Source organism: Rhinolophus ferrumequinum, chromosome 10, assembly GCF_004115265.2.
Source record: "Rhinolophus ferrumequinum isolate MPI-CBG mRhiFer1 chromosome 10, mRhiFer1_v1.p, whole genome shotgun sequence".
NCBI lineage: Eukaryota > Metazoa > Chordata > Mammalia > Chiroptera > Rhinolophidae > Rhinolophus > Rhinolophus ferrumequinum.
Genome location: NC_046293.1, coordinates 80,161,215 through 80,182,230, shown reverse-complemented (window position 1 = coordinate 80,182,230; position 21,016 = coordinate 80,161,215). Strand labels below are relative to the sequence as shown.

Genomic DNA, 21,016 nt, shown 5'->3' with positions numbered 1-21,016 from the left:
AAAAGACTTCTTGTGCGTTGGCATATAACCAGAGTTTGCATAATTTGTTCCTGATTCTCTGTTTATCCTCTTCCATCTGTTCTTAATACCTTACACTCAATTCAGTATCTGGACTAATACAAAGTAAAGAGAACTGCGGGACCCTAAAAGCTAAATTATAAGGAAAACCTCTTCAAAAACTGTTGTATCTGAACATTTTTTGGTACTTTTTCTTAGCTTACCAAAATCAACTTGGACGCACAGAAGGTGGAACAGATGTTAAGAGATGAATTAGCTGATAGTGTGAGCAAGACAGTGAGTGATGCTGATAGACAACGGATTCTAGAATTAGAGAAGAACGAAATGGAACTAAAAGTTGAAGTGTCAAAGTGAGTGCGTGTAAGCTTCCTGGTCATTTGATTAGATGTGTCCACTCTAATTTGTCTTTAAGAAACCGAATTACTCATATGGTATTGGGCTCATATGGCAGTTGATACTGGTTTCTTTCTATAAGCACATGGTTAAATAATATTAACAAGATTGACTTTTAACAGGGATACATAATAATATTGAAGAGGAAATAACTTCTCAATATTCACAACTTTTCAGAATCCAGGAACAGTAGTGCATAAAGAGCTGAACTTGGAATCAAGACCTTATGAGATCTAGTTCTTCTACATTAGTACTTTTTTGGAAGGAAGAGACATTTAATTTACTTGAACTTAAGTTTGTTTACTTTATTAAGGAAGTAATAGTACCTCTTCTATCTGTTTCATAAGGTCGCTGTGAAAATACACTGAAAAATTCAGATTTTTGATTCAATTTTGGGTATCTACTATGTATACTGTGCTAGGTATTGAACATACATTAACTCCATGCAGTTCCACTTAATAGCCCTGAAGTAACATTGTTATTTTCATTTTACGTGTGGAAACAATTTGTTTGCTTAGAACACAAAATATATGTAAAGGGTAAAAATATGCCAGGTAGATGCTGTGTTCTCATTCTCCTTCGTAATTATGTGTTACTTCTCTAGAAGAGTGTGAGCATGCCCGAGTTGATCTGTCAAGCACAAATAACTAGTAAAAGTGTTTTATAGCCTTCCCGTATTTATAGCCATTTTTTGGAAACTTGGTAGTTCTTTTAGGAATATCCCAGCGGTTTTTTATTCTTTCTCTCATCTCATGGACGCCACCTTTTGAAATAAACTATTTCATTTTATTATATTTTAGTTAATCAAAACTTATATAACTGGTAATGAGAGCTTCTAATCAATAAGAGGAAACCTGAATTATCTGTCACACTGAAATAAAATTATTCAAGCCCAAAATAAAATACATTTTACTTTACCTGTGTAATCTTATCACAATAGTCATATAGGAAATTTAATAACATCAAGCCCCCCCTTTTATTGTAATTGTAGTAAATGTATAATCTTTCTTTTTTCACATTTCTCATAACTTGTAAATTAAAATAAAATAAAACATACATTACGTAGGGAACCTAGGAATTTTTAATTTCTGTATTCTTAACATAGTTATATCAAATAAAGCTACTTAAAACCTTATTCTAGCTATATCAAACTATGATAATACATGTCTTAAGAAAAAAGTGTGGGAGAGGAGTTCTTTGGACATACACATTGGGAAATGCTATATATATACAGTTTGAGATCTTTTTTCACTTCAAAACTTCTCAGAAGGGAATCAAATATATAGTGATGGACGGAGAACTGACTCTGGATGGTGAACACACAATGGGATTTATAGATGATGTAATACAGAATTGTACACCTGAAATCTATGTAACTTTACTAACAATTTCACCTCAATAAACTTTAAAAAGAACAACAACAACAAAAAAAAAACAACACACACACACACAAAACTTCTCAGGACATTTAATATGATTCTACTTATTATGAATTTTCAAGGGGGAGGGATGTTGGGAATGGAGTTTTTTTAACAGAACACTTGTTAACCTCTCATGGATTTAAGTTTTATGAAACAATTTAGGAAACTTAGTTTTAGTATTTCATACAAAGAAGAGACGCTGGAAACTAATGGCTTTTCCAAGGGTCTAGAAATTTGAAATCCTGCTATTGATTTACTTAGAAAATGTACCTAGTAATTTCTGAAATAACTTATCATTTCCTAGACTGAGAGAGATTTCTGACATTGCCAAAAGTCAAGTTGAAATTTTGAATGTACAACAACAGTCCAGGGAAAAAGAAGTAGAGTCCATCAGAATGCAACTGTTAGACTATCAGGTATGTATAATATTGGCTCATCTATATAGATTTTTTTCTTTTTCCTAAATTCATATTAGATATTGGAATGATTTTTTAGTTTTAATCAGAGACTATATCAAAAAGAGGTTCCTATTGTTGTTAAGGAACCTGATTAAACCTCATTAATTTGAAATATCATTCATAATACAGAAAAGTATTTAAAAACTTACAAATGCATTTTGCTGGCTGCTGATCAAAGCTAAGACAGTGAGAAGAAATAGGTCTTTTAGAACAATATTTTCTCTTATAGCTTTATGTAGCTTTTCATATATTCTCATGTACTTTTTTAGGATTAAAAAAACACATTGTCTGCATTAGTATTATATCAGTATTATTATTTAGATATGGAAGTTAAGAAAATACAGTAATATTCCAACTGTTACTTAGATGCCAGATTTGGATTTTAAATGTGTTTGATTGTAAGGTTTATTTCTTTACAATTCTTTGGTAATTTGTATTAAAGCAAGGTTAGTTTTTTTAGGTTCTCCTGTAACACACTTTTAAATTTTATTTATTAAATTATGATATTAAATCCATGATCAGTTTCATTGGGAAAACTTGAAACTTACTACAAATATATATATTTTTTTTATATTAGGCACAGTCTGATGAAAAGGCACTAATTGCCAAGTTGCACCAACACATTGTTTCTCTTCAAATTAGTGAGGCAACTGCTCTTGGTAAATTGGAGTTGGTTACATCTAAGCTGCAGAAGATGGAGGCCTATAATTTGCGCTTAGAACAGAAACTTGATGAAAAAGAACAGACTCTCTATTATGCCCGTTTGGAGGGGAGAAACAGAGCAAAACATCTGCGCCAAACAGTTCAATCCCTACGACGCCAGTTCAGTGGAGCTCTACCCTTGGCACAACAGGAAAAGTTCTCTAAAACAATGATTCAGTTACAAAATGACAAACTGAAGATAATGCAAGAAATGAAAAATTCTCAACAAGAACATAGAAATATGGAGAACAAAACAATGGAGATGGAATTAAAGTTAAAGGGGCTAGAAGAGTTGATAAGCACTTTAAAGGATACCAGGGGGGCCCAAAAGGTAAACATTGATTTTTAAGTTCAGTATTTCCAAAAAAATTGCATAATAATTTTAAGTTCTTAATATGTGCATATATGAAAAATGCTTAATATATGACCAAAATTCCAATTGTAAGTTAAGAATTTAGATTTTATAAATGAAGGGCTTTGCTTACATAAGTACCCACTAAATACATAAAACTAAATGAATAAATGAATGAATGATGTTAATGATATCCACTCAAACATAATTTGAAGGATGTATTATGTTAAGATCTTACATGTTTTTAGAAAATTCTATGGAAATTCTAAATAAACTGTCATGTGTCTCAAGCAATGATAATTTTATGTTTTATTTTATTATAGAATGTCCATTAACTTAATTTAAAATCATTAGGATCTGTGGAGGAATATATTACTGTATTTTTCTGTGTATAATGCGCTCCCATGTATAATGAGCACCCATGTTTTTGGTCCAAACTTTCGGGGAAAATAATCTTTCTTTTTAATTCTTTGATTCAAATTTTTATTTGTTTACATTTAGCAATTGTTTTTTGTATTATAAAGGAATTTCAGCATTTATTTTTAACATATGGTACAAGAAATTTTATGTAACAAATAATTACAAAACAAAAGAACAGATACAAGGTACAAGAAATTTTATGTATTGGTAACAAATTTATGATGTTTACGCATCCATAGAAGGCCCAGAACTCTTTGTCATTGCAAGTTTGTTTTAAGTTCAACAAAACCGATAATCGTATTCCAGGGTATTATTTTACATACGGATATCATTATTGATTTCTAGAGTTACACTTTTAACTCATAAGGATAAATAAAGGAATTAAAAACATTTATATAGGTAGGGAATTAGTTCTACCCATGTATAATGCACATGCTTATTTTTCCCGCACAAATTTGGACAAAGAAGTGCGCATTATACACGGCAAAATACGGTATTATATGGCATTTACATTTATATATATAAAATTTGTAAACCTTTAGGTAATCAGTTGGCATATGAAAATAGAAGAACTCCGTCTTCAAGAGCTTAAACTAAATCGCGAATTGGTCAAGGATAAAGAAGAAATAAAATATTTGAATAATATAATTTCTGAATATGAGCATACAATCAGCAGTCTGGAGGAAGAAATTGTGCAGCAGAACAAGGTTTCATTTCATATTTATTTTGATGTTTTGTTGCTAAGATTTTAAACGTAAGAACATTGTGTGTGTGACTACATCATTCTCCTATTTGAATTTAGCTCCCGTTATTCTGGTATAAAATATTCAATACCTTATTGTCTAAACCATTCTAAAAATACATATTTATTTATGTTGTAATAGTTGTCTTAAACTTAAAGGGAACAATACATAAGCACATTTGTCTCTGCCCCTTATTAGTGAATATATACATTCCATGGTGAAAGGGACATGGCTTTGTTCACTACTATGTTTGCATTGCCTAGAATCATGCTTGGCACATAGTACATGTCATTAAATGTGTTTTGGGTGGATGGATGGATGGATGGATGGATGGATGGATGAATGGATGCATGGAAGGACTGAAAACCTAACTCCACATTTGTTTATCTCTATGATCTTAGGCAAGTTTCTTCACCTTTCTGAATTTGCTTCCTTTTCCCATAAAATGAGAATAGTGACCTCAAAGGGTTATCATGAGGATTAAATAAGAAAATGTATGTAAAAATTCTTGTTAATTGCTTGGTGAGTGTCTCTGTGTGTGTCTGACACAAACTGTATTTTTTCAGTTTCATGAAGAAAGGCAAATGGCCTGGGATCAAAGAGAAGTTGAGCTGGAACGTCAACTAGACATTTTTGACCGTCAGCAAAATGAAATATTAAAAGAAGCACAAAAGGTATGAGTAATTAATCCTGTTTGCTACTCTGTAGCATGGCCTATAATGTTAACCAATGGTTTCTAAAGTCAGATGGAATTTTAATTTATCTTTTTATATTTCAAATATAAGTGGGGTTTAACCATATCTTGTCATATAGTTATAAAAATTAATATTGTTTTTCTCAATGCTACAATTATTTTTTTTTTTAATGCTATTTTTCTTAATAGTTTGAAGAGGTTACAGGATCCATGCCAGACCCTAGTTTGCCCCTTCCAAATCAACTTGAGATTGCTCTAAGAAAACTTAAGGAGAATGCTCAAATAATCCTGGAAACACGGGCAACTTGCAAATCACTAGAAGAGGTAATTCGAAAAATTTGCATTTTGATTAGGGTATTATTGGGTATGTGGAATTTTCTAAATAATATTTTTAATGAGGATAACGTATAGAATGATGAATCTGTTGCTAATTCCACTCTTCTACTCTCCCATTATGTTTCTTATAGCCAATAAAGAACCACAGATGTATAGCTGATATGAATTCATTATTCATTTAATCAATACTTGTCACTTTTGAGCTCACTGATTAGTAGTAGTGAGCATGGAAGGAAACAAGAACCTTTGATTATAGTTTTATAAGCAATATATTACCTTCTGTATCATCAAGAATTGTTTTCATCCTTGTTTTATGTTTTATTTGAAGTGCATGTTGTGTTCTCTATGAATTAGTTCTAGTTCATTCCTTTTGTGGGTGGTTAAAGGATTTGAAAAAGAGCTAGAAATTACTTTTTAGTTTAATCTAGCTTTTAAATTTGATTGGTAATCAAATCTGTCTTCTTTATTAAATTATACAGAATATAATAAACTGAATATGATTTTCCTTTTAATTTACATCTAAGCAAGTACATTTAAAAACAATTTTGCTAGTAAAAGTACATATTTTTAATCAATTAAGGAAACTTAGATTTTCTTCAGTAATCGTAAGATTTGTCATTTATGTGACTTTCCACTGAGTTACTTCATTTAAAACATCTGACTTAATCTTCTTGAATAATCTTCATAAACCACAGATTGTATAATAGTGATTCATTGACCTGGGCCACTAAAGTTCTAATTTTTATACTCAGCTAAGTTTTATGAGTTATTCTTCTAGTGCTCTGATAGTCAATGGACTGAAATAAAAGGAATGATTTATTACATTTCCTTTCTAAATCTAGCAACACCACACATTCTTAGTTCTAAAACTATAAGATACATATAAAGTACCTTAAATTCCATTTTCATCATAACAATGAAGTTTCTAACACATGTAAATAAATAAAATAAATAAATAAATAAAATATACACACAGATAACTATGCTGTCACATAGAAATGTAATCTAATTAACCTTACTGAATATCATTTGGCTATTACAAGTATGATGTGAAAAATAAAGGGAAACTCCTTTTTTAACTTATAACTGAAATTCAGATGAAACATTTTTAAAACAAAAAATATACTTTAATGATTTATTATGATTTGATCATTGCAGAAGCTAAAAGAAAAAGAATCTGCTGTACGGTTAGCAGAGCAAAATATTCTGTCAAGAGACAAAATAATCAGTGAGCTGAGGCTTCGGCTGCCTGCCACTGCTGAACGAGAAAAGCTCATAGCTGACCTAGGCAGAAAAGAGGTGGAACCACAGTCACATCGCACACTAAAAATTGCTCAACAGACCATTGCAAACATGCAAGCAAGGTTAAATCAAAAGGAAGAAGTGTTAAAGAAATATCAGCATCTTCTGGAAAAAGCCAGAGAGGTATTTTATTATGTTGTGCTATTTTACTTAGGTTTGTTAGTCAAATGCAAATACTATTCTGCCCTGATGTAGTAGTTCATTTCTTGCTTTCAAATGATTGTTTGAGAATTGTTACTTTCAAGTGATTGGATTACAGATCTGTCAGTAAAACTGGAAGTTTGTGTATTTTAATCTTTCTCTTATGGACTGATTAAACGAGGAATAGTTGTCATGGTGCATCTGTATGATATTGAAAAATATCTGTTGAGTTTGTATGTAAAAGTTGAGGCAGTAAGTTTGAATGAAATCTGTCACAACCGTAATCAGTGAAATCAGATTTGCTAGAACTTTTGAGGGGTGAAGGGTGGAATCTACATTTAAAAAATTCCTAGAAACAAGTTAAAAGATGATGGATGCATATTATTCTAATACTAACATTAAACTATGATCTAAGGCTGGACTTGTTCACTTGAACAGGTGCTAGCGGAAATGCATACTATTGTAAATATATATGTAAATATATAAGTGTTGCTTCTTTATCTCATAGGGATTTGGGAAAATTAAAGATAACACATGTTTAAGACCTCTAGAATGTGAATTTATTGAAATCATAGTTTAAGGTACAGTTTTGATTTGCTGCAAAACAGGAGCAAAGAGAACTTGTAAAGAAACATGAGGAAGACCTTCACGTTCTTCATCATAAACTGGAACTACAGGCTGATAGTTCACTCAATAAATTCAAACAAACAGCTTGGGTAAGATTCTAAGAACTTTGTTCTATTCTTTATAGATTTTCAAGACCATATACTTGAAAATTTAGCTCCCTTGTTTTTGTTTTTGTTTTGCTTTTGGGGGGAGAGAGGGAAGCCATCCTATTTTTGTTGTCAGAATAATCTTCTAAAAACACAGCTCTGATCATTCTTTTCCCAGACCCACATCCGTTAGTATCTCGCTGCTGCCTACAAAATCATGTTTATATTCTTTAACCATGTGCTCGAGGGCTTCCATGATCTGTCCTCAGTCTTTTGTTTTCAAATTCTGCTTATTATATAAGCTTACCAATATCTAACTGATTTTCCTGTTCTGAGTCCAGTTCATACTTGCCTCTTTTGATCTTCTGCATGTATGAAATGATCTCTTTTTCATCTCCTAACATGCAAATCTTAGTGTCCTTGAGCCTTAACTCATTAATTCAATCCGCATTTATTGACCCTCCACAGCGTGTATGCACTTTGCTAGATCCTGGGAAGACAGAGAGTATGATCTCTATTTTCTGTTTTTTTCTTTAAGCTTTCATCGCCTGTTAAATTTTAAATCAGATATTATTCTTGATCATTTGAGGAACCAAATTAAAATTATGGAATAATTATGGCATTGAGTTGTACATGTTCATGGCTAATTTATTCATACTTCATAGGATTTAATAAAACAGTCTCCTACCCCAGTTCCTACCATCAAGCATTTTATGCGTCTGGCTGAGATGGAACAGACAGTAGCAGAACAAGATGACTCTCTCTCCACACTTTTGGTCAAACTAAAAAAGGTATCCCAAGATTTAGAGAGACAAAAAGAAATCACCAAATTAAAGATCAAAGAATTTGAAAACGTTAAATTACGGTAAGTCTTAGAAGTATGTTCTAAAAATAGGTAAATGTAATAATAATCTGATGAGGATAAACGTAAGCGTTGTGCATTGCTCTAAAAACTTTATGTATATTATCTCGTTTTAGCCTCAGAACTACTTATAACATAGGTCATATTCTCCCCATTTTTCACATAGGAAACTTGGCCACAGGAAGGCTCAGTAACATGCCTGGGAGGAGGTGGAAAATCACAATTTGAATCTAGTCAGTCTGACTCAAATGCCAACCCAAATTCTGGTCCAGAATCTTGTTTTTAACCTCCGTAACTTCCGTTTCGTCATCTGTAAAATGGAAATAACAACACTTATCGTGGCTCTTTCAGAGTGGTTATTTGAAGGCCAAATGATACTTAACTCATTTGAAAGTAATGAAAGTATATGAAAGTAATTTGAAAACTATAAAGTAACAAATAAATATAAAACTTTTGTTTATACATCTATAACAGTTTCTGGTACATTGTAGAGGTTCAAAAAATGTTGTTGAATGAAAAATTAGCTATTTTTTTATTAACCATATTGACAGTAAGGGGGTTCACAGCATTCATCTCTGTATTAGAGACTTTAAACATTGCTCAACCAATTTATCAGAATGTAGATTTGAAACCTTAACTAGGTTTATAGTTATGTATTTTGTAATCGTCGTAGAACTTTCTCTCTGCACCTTGATTTATCTGAGAAAAATGAGTTGAACTATTTGACTTATAATTCCATTCTAGCTCTGAAGCTGTCATAGAACCTTTGATTCTTTACTCACTTATCCAAGATGCCTCTGACAGAATGAATATTACTTTTGCTTTAAGAAGCTGACACTTTAAAGAAATTATTCTTTAAAAGAGATTTAACAATAACATCGGGTATCTTTTTAATCTAATCTTCCCTAGTCTGTTAAATTTTATATTTGAGATGTTATTTTTGGTATAGTTAGTCTCTGCCATGTTTTAGAGTGTAAAATTCTGCTTTTGAACCTAATTCCTGGGTGTTGAAAACAACCATCTTTTCAAATTACCGTGTGTATGTGTGTGTGTGTGTGTGTATGTATTTTTTTATTTTTATTTTTTGCCACAGTAGTTGTTTTGCATTTTGCCATGCCATTTTAGTCTAAAATTATACTTTTATTCTCTGTGCAAATTGGTATTGTCAATGTAAGAACATCCAAACCTGTAGGAAACTTTTATGAGTTTATTTACAGTTTATCTGAGCCAAAGGAGATCTCTCAACAGACATCCAAGTGCTTCCCAGAATGACAGTTTTCAGTTTCTTTTATGTATTTGGCATTCAAAAGGGGACAGCGATGGGAGAAAGCAAGGTGGGGACTGGATTACAGGATAATTAACAAGATTATGTGCTTTCTCGGAGGGGTCTGAAAAAGAGGCATTTCAAAGGTGTGTTAAACCCCTAGGTGCACAGAAACAATGGACAGGGCTGCTTATAGCAAAGATAAACCTTTTACTAAAGAAGTTAGAAGCCTGGGTCTGACTCCCCACCATGACCTGTGTTAGGCATTTATGATCAGATCACCCACAGTACGCATATTTTAATGTGTGTTATGGAATTATAGATCTGTGTGTTTTCTTTAGTAAAAGCTTATATTTTCAGAATTTGATGATTATTTATAGTGACAAGTTTTTTGCTGTAAGCAACGAGTCTTAGAGTATTGAACACAGGTTCATAGTTTAATACAGTCTTCTTCTTGTCAGAGTTTAATCATTTAAATCTCCATATTGATGACCTTATTAATACAGTGTCTAAATACACACTGAACTGGATGTAATTTAGAATATCAGACTTGCCAATGATGAATGGACAGTAGGATTAATTGAGTTAAATGTCCACTGATAGTAGCTACTTCTGTATCTGTAGATAATAGATATTAGTTACAGATATAATACTAGTGATTTTAGAACCATAAACAAATGAATAGTACATGTGATTTCTGTGAAAGTTGACATGTTGTCTTTGAAACATGACCATATAGGGCAGTGGTTCTCAACTGAGGTAATTATTCAGTAATTCTCCTCCCTCCCCCTCATCCCATCCCAAGACATTTGGTAATGTCTGGAGACATTTTTGGTTGTCACAACTAGGAGGTACTATCGGCATCTAGTGGGTAGAAGCCAGGGCTAAACATCTTACAATGTCCCTCCCCGCCACAGTCAGAAAGTCAATAGTGCCATGGATGAGAAGCCCAGATACAGAGGAAGCAGTCACATCTTGCAGGACACAGTATTTAAAGTGCTATTGTGTTCATTTTCTGTATTATTTGTCTAGAGCCACACAATTACTTCGTGCAATAGTTACCAAAAATAGTAGACAGAAACTAGAAAGGAAAGGTCTATTTTATGTTAAGTTTAAGAGTAGTTAAGTGGGATAAAGAATTGCACTTCTTGGATTTGGATCAAGACTTAGGTTATAAGAATACTTAGGATCAAACATTTGCTCTTTGTGTGACGTGTATCAAAGTGTTAGTTGTAGCAACCAATACATTTGTTTGCTTGTATTAGGCTCCAAGAAAACCATGCAGATGAAGTGAAAAAAGTGAAAGCAGAAGTAGAGAATTTAAGGTATCTTCTGGCCCAGTCACAAAAGGAGTCACAGAGTTTAAAATCTGAACTTCAGGCTCAAAAAGAAGCAAATTCAAGAGCTCCAACAACTACAATGAGAAATTTAGTAGAAAGGTTAAAGAGCCAATTAGCCCTTAAAGAGAAACAACAAAAAGTAAGTAACAACAGAAAATTATCAACATTTGGGAAATAACATGTGGTAGGTTGCTTTTAGAGTAAACTTGCAAAAGATGATAGTATTTATCTCTGCTGTAATATAAAGAATATAAATAAGCCTTATGCTATTTAAGCAAGGTCTTTTAAGATAATTATTTTAAATAGCCTTATTGTTGGAATGTTTAAATGCAGATATAGTCCAGCTTATCTTTTTATGTTGTCAGCTACCTGATTTGTGGGTTAACTGTAGGAAATAAGGGGAAATGTTAACTCCATAATATCCTCTCCTTTTTTTACTGGGATTTTATGCTACTGAGGATTCTTGAACAATTTGAATAATTGAACAGTTTTGAACAGTTTGAGGATTAAGAGGGAGATATGACAGTGAGTAGGAAGGATTAAAGAAGACCAGAGAGTTGTATGAGAAGTTGGTCAGTGGATTATCAGATTTATTAGTTTTTTTAAATTTATCTCAGATTTGATATACTCAATTGTTTTAGAAGGTGCTACTGTTTTTCTATGCTGGCTCATGAAATTTATTGGCAAACTTTAACACCTTTTTTAATTCTGTGACTTTCTTTGTCTACTTAAATCCAATTAATTTGACATGGAAGTATGTCCTGAGAAATTCAGATAAATGTCTAAATTTGAATATTTGAAAACAAAACATACCTGATTTTTGTAATACAAATTGCCTGATTTAATGCTGTGTTCCCAAAATTATTACTGTCAAGATTTTGAATTCTCATAATCAATGTGGAAAGAATTGAGTTCAGTTATTAAAGGAAATTCATTTGAAAAAATTGGGTTGTTTGTGAATTATGCTTGATTAAACACATGGTATTTTAGGAAAAATGGTTGAAAGTAATAAAGCTTATTTATTTTTTGTATTACATATTTCTCATTAAAATACCAATTTTTCAAAAAAAAATGTGTTTATGTTGTAATTTTTAGGCACTTAGTCGAGCACTTTTAGAACTCCGGGCAGAAATGACAGCAGCAGCTGAAGAACGTATTATTTCTGCAACTTCTCAGAAAGAGGCCAGTCTCAATGTTCAGCAAATTGTTGATCGACATACTAAAGAGCTACAGGTGAACATCAGTCCATTCATTAGTATAACAAAATTACTGATAATTCCACTGGAAGACAATTCACTTTTTTTCTTCAGCAATAGATATTTTTATTGTACTTATCACTGGTTATCGTAATCTTTGGGATTTGCAAAGGATAGGCCATGATAAGCTACTCTTCCTAGTATAATTAAATTTAAGAAACATTTTACTTATGATTTTTTACTTGTTTTGATAAATGAGATAAATGTGTAGGTCTTTTGGTTTAGTTTTCTTTTGCCATATCAAAATTTTCTATCTAGTTTTTGCTAGTTCATACTAGGAATTACTTAACTTTCCTTTTTTACTCCCTGAAATAGTTTATGGAAATCATGTAGTCCTTGACATTTAATCTATAGAACTGCCTGGCTCTGAAGGCTTTTTTTGAAGTTATTTATTTTTTGGCAATGTATTTTATTATTTTCTTACCCAGCTGTTAGGTTTGGTAATTTAAACCTTTTTTTCCAAAACATGTATATGTCATAAGGATTTTCAAATTTATTTACACAAAGTTTCATGTACTATATTCTGGGTGAAATGAAAAATCTTTTTATATAGTGTTTTTGCTTGTAATTTTGATGTACTCTTGGTTTATTTGTATATACTCTTCATCACCATTAAACTGTATGAGGATTGGATTTCACTCAGTTTTTTAAATCTATTGCACCTATCAAGATTATGAGTATAGTTGACAGTAAAAATCCATTAAGTAATAAATATATAAATAGGAATAAGCCTTTATTGATGTCTTCTTCATTTAATACCTTTCTCTTAGCCTGAAACATCTTCTTTGACCTCTTCACATTCTTCAAGTCCTTTTCCTCGAAGCCTTTTTTGGCTCCAGGAAAGTTGGTTTTTCTTCTAACCGCATTATAATACTACTTATTTCCTATTAGTGGTATTAATAATGCGTTTGGCCTGTAATAATTTATTCAACAAAATGTATATTAAGTACCAGTACTCCCATCACTGGTACTGTATAGGACAGCTGGGAACTCTTCTATATATATACTTTCTTATGTATACATCTGGTATTACAAGTTACTCTTTCATATTTTGTCCTTACAAAGTCGATTAGAAACTACTTCTAGTCAAAGATTTTGTTTATACTACTCTTATGCTTCATAGTGTTTAAAACATTACTGTGTACGTTGGTATGTGCTTGTTTCTTTAATAAATTAAAATTCAGCCATAATGAAACATTTGCTTATTTGAGAAAATTTTGGTTCTTGGTGTTTGTTGAAGAGTAATTGCTCTAAACTGTTTCTTCATGTTTTATTTTTTTAACTCAAAGTAGACTTGGTTTATTGGAAATGAAGATGGAAAAAAATATGTAGTTTGTGTGTTTTTTTTCCGTGTGTACTTAAACATTTAGATTAAAACTTTCTTCTTAAGTATTAATGGTGTATTTTCAGATTACTTTGCTTTTATCATTGATACTTGGTGAAGATTTATGAAGTAAGCCTTTCTTTATTTTATATTAGTCACAAATTGAAGATTTAAGTGAAAATCTTTTAAAATTGAAAGAAGCTCTTAAAACAAGTAAAAACAGAGAAAACTCACTAACTGATAATTTGAATGACTTAACCAATGAACTACAAAAAAAACAAAGAGCCTATAATAAGATACTTAGAGAGAAAGATGGAATTGATCAAGAGAATGATGAACTGAAAAGGCAAATTAGAAGACTAACTAGTGGATTACAGGTAATTTTATATTTAATGGTGAAAATGTCTTCGATTTATAATATATAGGTAGCAGTTGATTCCCACTCTTGAATTTTATAAATAATATTTGCTAAAGCTAGCTTTCAAATCACCTTGATTAATGTAGCTAATTACTTCAGTGATCTCTATTGTATTTATAATTTTGGCATAACATACCTTATTAAAATGCCCAAGCAGCTACCATGTTATATATATATCAGTAGTGTCATTTAGAAAGTATGGTAAGCTATAATCTCAGAAAATTTCTTTAATTGGAATATTTGTTGTGTATTTTATTTGATACTTTTTAACTTATAAAATGTTAAAGTACATCTTATTTTTCAGGGCAAACCTCTGATAGATAATAAACAAAGTTTAATTGAAGAACTCCAAAAGAAAATTAAAAAGCTAGAAAGTCAACTAGAAAGAAAGGTGGATGAGATAGAAATAAAGCCTATGAAAGAAAAGGTATGTGAAGAAACATACTGATATGTTTAAGTAATAGACTGTTAAGTATGTATTGAGGAACAGCTAATATACTATATTAATTTAAAGACCTAGTAATACTATGAATGGTACTGGATAATGTGGAGAAGTCTAAGACAAGTTTCTGTTCTTTAGGAATTTACAAGTGTGCTTGAGGAGACACCTATAATGTAACTCTTATTTGGAAATTATTACATCATCGCCATGTCATATTCTTGATATTATATTATGACGTCTTCCTCCAAAATCTCTTCACACGTTACATATCCAACTGTCTTTATCACTTCTTCCCGTTGTAATTGTTTACATATTGGTGATTTGACCTTTGGAAAAGAAAGCTGGGCATTTTTAGTCTTCTGTCTTGACCAAATGAGTCCTTTTTATCCGTCAGTAGACTTGACTGTTATTTCAGGGTAAAGAACCTTATTTGGAATATATTCAATACTTACAGTAATATTAAATAACCCACTCATAAATTGATTCTGTCATGTGGGAAGAATTGCTTAAAATTCTCTTACAAGTTAACTAGTATACTATTTTATAATAAAAATTATTGATAGAAATAATCAACCCAAAGAAAAAATAAAATTGGCTAAAATACATATAATTAAGTTTGTTACAAATAATAAACTGAAGACATATCTTGTTGGTAGCACTGAAAATATCAAAAGTGACCTGGGAAATATTGGTGCTAGTAGTAATGTTTGCCCCTGAAGAAAATCACAACAAAGAAACTATAATTAGGAAAAATTTACCCAGAAATATTCAATTTCTATAAAATAATTTTAATAACATGGAAATAGAAAAGAAAATTATGTAGCTTTAGTGACTCTGTATAGAAAATAGGAAATAGGATTAAATGTTTTAACAGTGTATTACCAAACAAAATGTTTTCTCTATGAAAATTCACCAAGGTCAGTAAAATTTTGGATAAAATGTTTGCATTTATATATGGATCCACATATAATTATGTAATTGATATACATGGATCCACAACATACTTGCTGTCAGAAGCTTTGTTGGTGAAAACTGCAAGCCCAGACTGTCTACTTTTCTAGATTGGTGTCTTCACTGCCTCCGTACTTGGGCAAATGTCTAATTCTTGGATACCAGTTCCTAACCTGATTCGTATCAGAATACCTCAATAGCCTTGGGGCTTCGCCTGGACTCCTAACCTCTGTGCTTCAGCTTATTTCTCCTTAAAACAGATAATACTATTTGCATTGCCAGTGTCTCAAGATTGTTTTGACAATGAAATGAAAGTTTTTTGTAAGCCATCATGTCCGTACCAGTGTATGATATTATTACTAACTAGAAAAAGAACACAGAGAGTTACACTGATTTAAAATCTATATCCAAGAATCTAGTGAGAATATTCTTTCAGATTCCACAGTGCTGGGCATTTCCAATTTATGAATGTTTTTGTACTCAAAGAATGCTTTCTTATTGAAATTTCAACATTGTTTTCTCTATAAACAATGTCTATACTCTCTATATAACAAAATCCACTCCCATGGCTTGCTGTCCTATTTTTATTATGCTGCTTTACTTTTCTCCATAGCACTTACTACTGTCTGACATACTAGAGATTTACTTAGCTATGTGTTCATCTTTTGGACTGTAAGGTTTGATGGCAGGAACTTTGCCTGTTTGTTTATTGTTGTATCCTCAGCTCCTAGAACAGTCCCTAGCACATGGTGGATGCTCAGTATTTGTGGAATGAATGAAAATTTTCAAATGCAATAACATTATTCTGAAATCTATGCATAAGAGGATATTGGTACAGAAAACATGAAAACTACTCTTCGTATCCTCTTTTCTCCCTTTTCCTCCCTCAGTCTCAAATAGACCCTTGGTGATATTTGCCTTTGTTGTTTTCTGTTGTTGTTGTTGTTGATTTTTGAATTATTTCAGCTTTTCTTTCCTGAGTTCTTCAGGGGGTGATGTCAGATGGGATAGAATTGCCCAGTCCCTACAAAGCGCTATACGCTGTAGAATTATTTATGACATACCTTATGCCCCCAACTAATATTTATATTTCTGGAGATATACCAAATTCCTTGTATATATTTCAGAAAAAATAGAAGTTAATGATTGTCAAACATTTACCGAAGTTTTTACATTTTTTTAAAGAGTACTTGTTAGCTGAACTAAGTAAAAAAAGGTAAAAAATTACCCAGCAGCACAAAAGATAGGCTTGATAGGGCAACTTATCTTAGTTGGGCATTTGACTTTAAACTGGGTATTTGACTTTAACTTATGGTTTTTAATCCTTTCAAGCCCCAACATTCTCTTTTAAAGTAAATATAATGTTTCATAATGTCCCCTCACTATTCCAAATGAAAGTCATGGTTAATATAAAGTCGTATCTACATGCATAACTTCAAAAATACCATTGTAAATGCCCTAAATGAAATATAAAGGAGAAACATAAAAGGAAAATAATTTATAAAAATAATAAATACATATGTTTTTCATATTTCAACATGTAAATGCTCTGGAATGATTGCACTAGAAAACATAATGAAGTAGCCTTGACCTTTAGGTAATGTTAATGCGAATTCAGACTGAAGCAAATGTATTCTATTGGCAGCTTATATTGTCACAATGGCATTGCCATTTGTAATTTGATTTCCAAAATGGTGAACAATTGTTGGTACAGTTTTCAATATGATGTCGACAGACTTAAAAGGAAGGCTGTTGTATTCATAGAAAATTTAGTACATGGTAAAACCATTAAAAAATTGCGTAGTAGAATGAAAATATAAGTTCTTAGCTCAGACAACCGTGAAAAGAATTTTTAACTATACGTATAAACGTGCAGTAGAAAATTTAGGAGTTGTTCAGTACATGGATTGTTCGGCACTTTCCTTGGACACTTTCTCTCTTATAACAAGCCATGACACCTATCCCTGAAGGGCCTTAATTCCCTTTCCTGCTCACCCCCTTTAGGACTTATCACCAACTAACATAACTACAATTTTTCTTGTTTTTTCTAAATGTTTGCCCCCTTTCCCTAATCCACCCACCCATCCTCTGTAAACTAAATTCTACTGTCCATGAAGATAGAATTGTTTTGTTTGGTTTATTATTGCTTCTATTCCTATGCCTAAAGTAGTACCTAGTGCCTGGTTAGCACTCAGTAAATATCTGTTGAATAAGAGAAGTAATGTGCATTGAATATTTGAAGGGGCCATGATGTTAGGAGATTGCTGTCGGGGGACAAAACTGTGTTGGTCATTTGTACATATAGATTCTTTGTTAGAAGGTTACTGTAGTCATGGTCGTCTGTATTAACATCTTCATGTGAAGACTCCTTTAGGGTGTTGGCATTAATCCAAACTGTTCTACACAATTTCATTTCTCAAGTTATAGAATACAGAATTCATAAACTGAAGGGCGTTTTTGTGAATAGCGTGGCGTGCCTAAAGATTGTAGAAGTTAGAACCTGTTTACTATTTTCTAAGAAGTTTAGTTTTACCCTTGTACTAGTAAACTGTAATTGATAACTCTTAAAATGAAATTAAAAAAATATTGATAATGTTCTTCCTCCTTTATTATTGTTTACAGAGTGCTAGAGAAGAATTAATTAGATGGGAAGAAGGTAAAAAATGGCAAAGCAAAATAGAGGGAATTCGAAACAAGTTAAAAGAAAAAGAGGGGGAAGTCTATATTCTAACAAAGCAGTTGAATACTTTGAAGGATCTTTTTGCCAAGTGAGTTTAATGTAAAGCTAATTAATTATGTGTAAAGTCTTTAATTGACCTGGAGGTTACCGTATTTTGCAGTGTATAATGCACACTTTTTTTGCCCAAATTTGTGAGGGAAAAATAAGGATGCTCATTATACATGGCTAGTACTAATTCCGTATCTATATAAATATTTTTAATTCTTTGATTTATACTTATGAGTTGAAAGTGTAACTCTAGAAATCAGTAACGATATCCATAGGCAAAATAATACCCTGGAATACAATAATCGATTTTGTTGAACTTACCACAAACTTGCGACAAAGAGTTCTTGGCCTTCTATGATGCGTAAATATCGTAAATTTGTTACCGGTACATAAAATTTCTTGTACTTTGGATCTGTTCTCGTGTTTTGTATTATTTGTTACATAAAATTTCTTATACCATAATATGTTAAAAAAAAGTAAATGCTGAAATTCCTTTGTAATACAAAAATAATTACCTAAATGTAAACAAATACACATTTGAATTAAAAAATTAAAGTTTTTTCTCTGAAAGTTTGGGCCAAAAAGGTGGGTTCACATTGTACAGTATATAGTTTCATTATACTTGATAATATAAGAAATTTTCTAGTTTTAATTATCATTTATTATCTATGATTCACTGTTTTTCTTTAAACTATGTTTTAAATATATTTTAACAATTTATAAATGGAGTATCCTATAATTTTAAAATAAGTTAGTTCAGAGAAAATATAAAATGATCTAAATTTTGTATATTGGTCTTGTAATGAGTAAGATACAGTTTAATAATTTGAACAAGCCACACAGTAAATGGTATATTCTCATGATTCCATATATTAAATCCCACAGAGCTGATAAAGAGAAACTTACTTTGCAGAGGAAACTAAAATCAACTGGCATGACTGTTAATCATGTTATGGGAGTGAGAGCTTTGGAGTCAGAAAAAGAGTTGGAAGAATTAAAAAAGAGAAATCTTGAATTAGAAAATGACATGTCACATATGAGGTAAGCTATTACGTGGAAATGCGCTACCCATCATGGTGAGGAAACATGGGTTGGCCCATAGAAACTGATAAGTGTTATTTTACGCTTAGGTTCTGTTGATTGTCTTTTCATGTGACTTAAGATATTCCTGTTTCTTTGTATACCATATAATTTTGGATTGTATTCTTGAACTTTTGAATATTATGTTGTGAGACTCTGAATCTTAGATAAAATCTATGGAGAAATGTAGATATTTTTGTTTTAGCAGGCAGTCGGTCTGGGTCGGTGCAGGCCCAAGCTCCATCGTGCTTTCTTGTGGGCTATGGTTCCAACATCAGTTTCATTTCAAAGCCTGTATAGTGCTGTTTGGATCTGTCCTGCCCGTGTACGTCCCAGATGACAGTCTCGTATGTGGGCTGTCTTCTCTCTGTGAGTTCAGTTCTCAGAGCCTTTGGTGTCCTGAATAGGATCCTATTCGTACACACACACAGCTCAAGGGTGAGCCCAGAAGTTCATAAACCACTTTGTACTTGTGTGAGCTCCTCCCTTTCTGCCATCTCCCTGACACTTCCTGTTGCCCCAAGTACTTCTGGTACTTCGAACCTAACCTGGCCCTTTAGTTTCCCTGTTCTACTGTGCACTTGAGCATCTGTGCACACATCTGCAGCCAAGCATACAACAGAGGGCTGAAAGGGGGGGAGGCGAAGTGGGAGAACTACTTTTGCCCTACATTCCTACCCATCACAGCTCTGCTAATTGGAAGAGGTGATTCCCCTCTAAACATTTTGTTTGTGGGTTCCCATTGCCGTCTCTGCCAACACTGCCTATGGGATAGCTTGAGGGTTGGGACATGGAAAGAACGGATAGAAGGAAAAACAATAACGAGGGATTTTCACATTCTCTGTGCTAGAATTTGAAGTCTCCCCAGAAGTAGCTCTTTCCTTCAGTGCTGACACTCATTTTAATGTTTTCAGCAATGTAGTGTCCTGGCCAATAAATACTAGAAGAAAAGAAAAGGTAAATTCACCACCTGTTTTCTGATACTTTAAATTCTGGTGTCTTGTCCCAATCTGTAAACTGTTTACTTTTCAAAGTCCTCAAGTACATACTCCATGCATTTGGGAGGGACGACGTTGGATGTGTTTACTCCATGGTACCTGGATCCGGAAACTTCCATGTCATTTCTTCAGCAGAGCCTTTGAGATTTTCTTGTTTTGGTCTCTTTCCAAGTTGTGTCTTCTGATTTAGTCATGGTAATTCAAAGCAAAATAAAATCATGTTCTAACATCAGTGAAAACTATGGTATTATAATTTTCTGTTTCACTCATTTCTTCCAAGATGAATGTAGATTATTTTTACCAAATTTGTTTTTTCCTCTTGAAAGTGTTTACGAATGATCTGTGATCATTGTCAAAGTCTGGTACCTAGGTGAAATATTTGGATATGAGGATACTTACCGTTCTTAAATGTATTATACTTTCTGTTAATCTTCAAAAATTACCATTAGTGCTTCTTCATTAATGTGTACTGTTGTGTCATTATTAATATAATGTGAGCATAGGAAGTTGAACTTCTTTAAAGGAACATTCATGAGCTCCTAACTTACATTCCAACTCCTTTCCTTCTATGTCATTGTTTCTTAACTCCTTCAGAATTTTCCTTGATGTAGGAGAAAAAAAGCGATTGAAGAATTCTTCTTTCTTTTGATATCTATTTAT

General features: G+C 32.2%; 1 protein-coding gene across 2 annotated transcripts in view; it reads left to right on the top strand.

Moving 5' to 3' along the window:
• The window catches only part of CEP290 (centrosomal protein 290), an 88,899-nt gene that overhangs the window by 48,394 nt on the left and 19,489 nt on the right, over positions 1-21,016 (top strand). For both annotated transcript variants that reach the window (XM_033116923.1, XM_033116924.1), the window contains 15 exons: positions 217-368; positions 2,137-2,248; positions 2,868-3,323; positions 4,307-4,471; positions 5,074-5,181; positions 5,391-5,525; positions 6,696-6,962; positions 7,589-7,696; positions 8,359-8,558; positions 11,085-11,298; positions 12,255-12,392; positions 13,895-14,116; positions 14,462-14,584; positions 18,173-18,318; positions 19,164-19,319. In XM_033116923.1, coding sequence (XP_032972814.1) covers positions 217-368; positions 2,137-2,248; positions 2,868-3,323; positions 4,307-4,471; positions 5,074-5,181; positions 5,391-5,525; positions 6,696-6,962; positions 7,589-7,696; positions 8,359-8,558; positions 11,085-11,298; positions 12,255-12,392; positions 13,895-14,116; positions 14,462-14,584; positions 18,173-18,318; positions 19,164-19,319 — 2,702 coding nt within the window. The remainder of the gene's footprint in view (positions 1-216; positions 369-2,136; positions 2,249-2,867; positions 3,324-4,306; positions 4,472-5,073; positions 5,182-5,390; positions 5,526-6,695; positions 6,963-7,588; positions 7,697-8,358; positions 8,559-11,084; positions 11,299-12,254; positions 12,393-13,894; positions 14,117-14,461; positions 14,585-18,172; positions 18,319-19,163; positions 19,320-21,016) is intronic.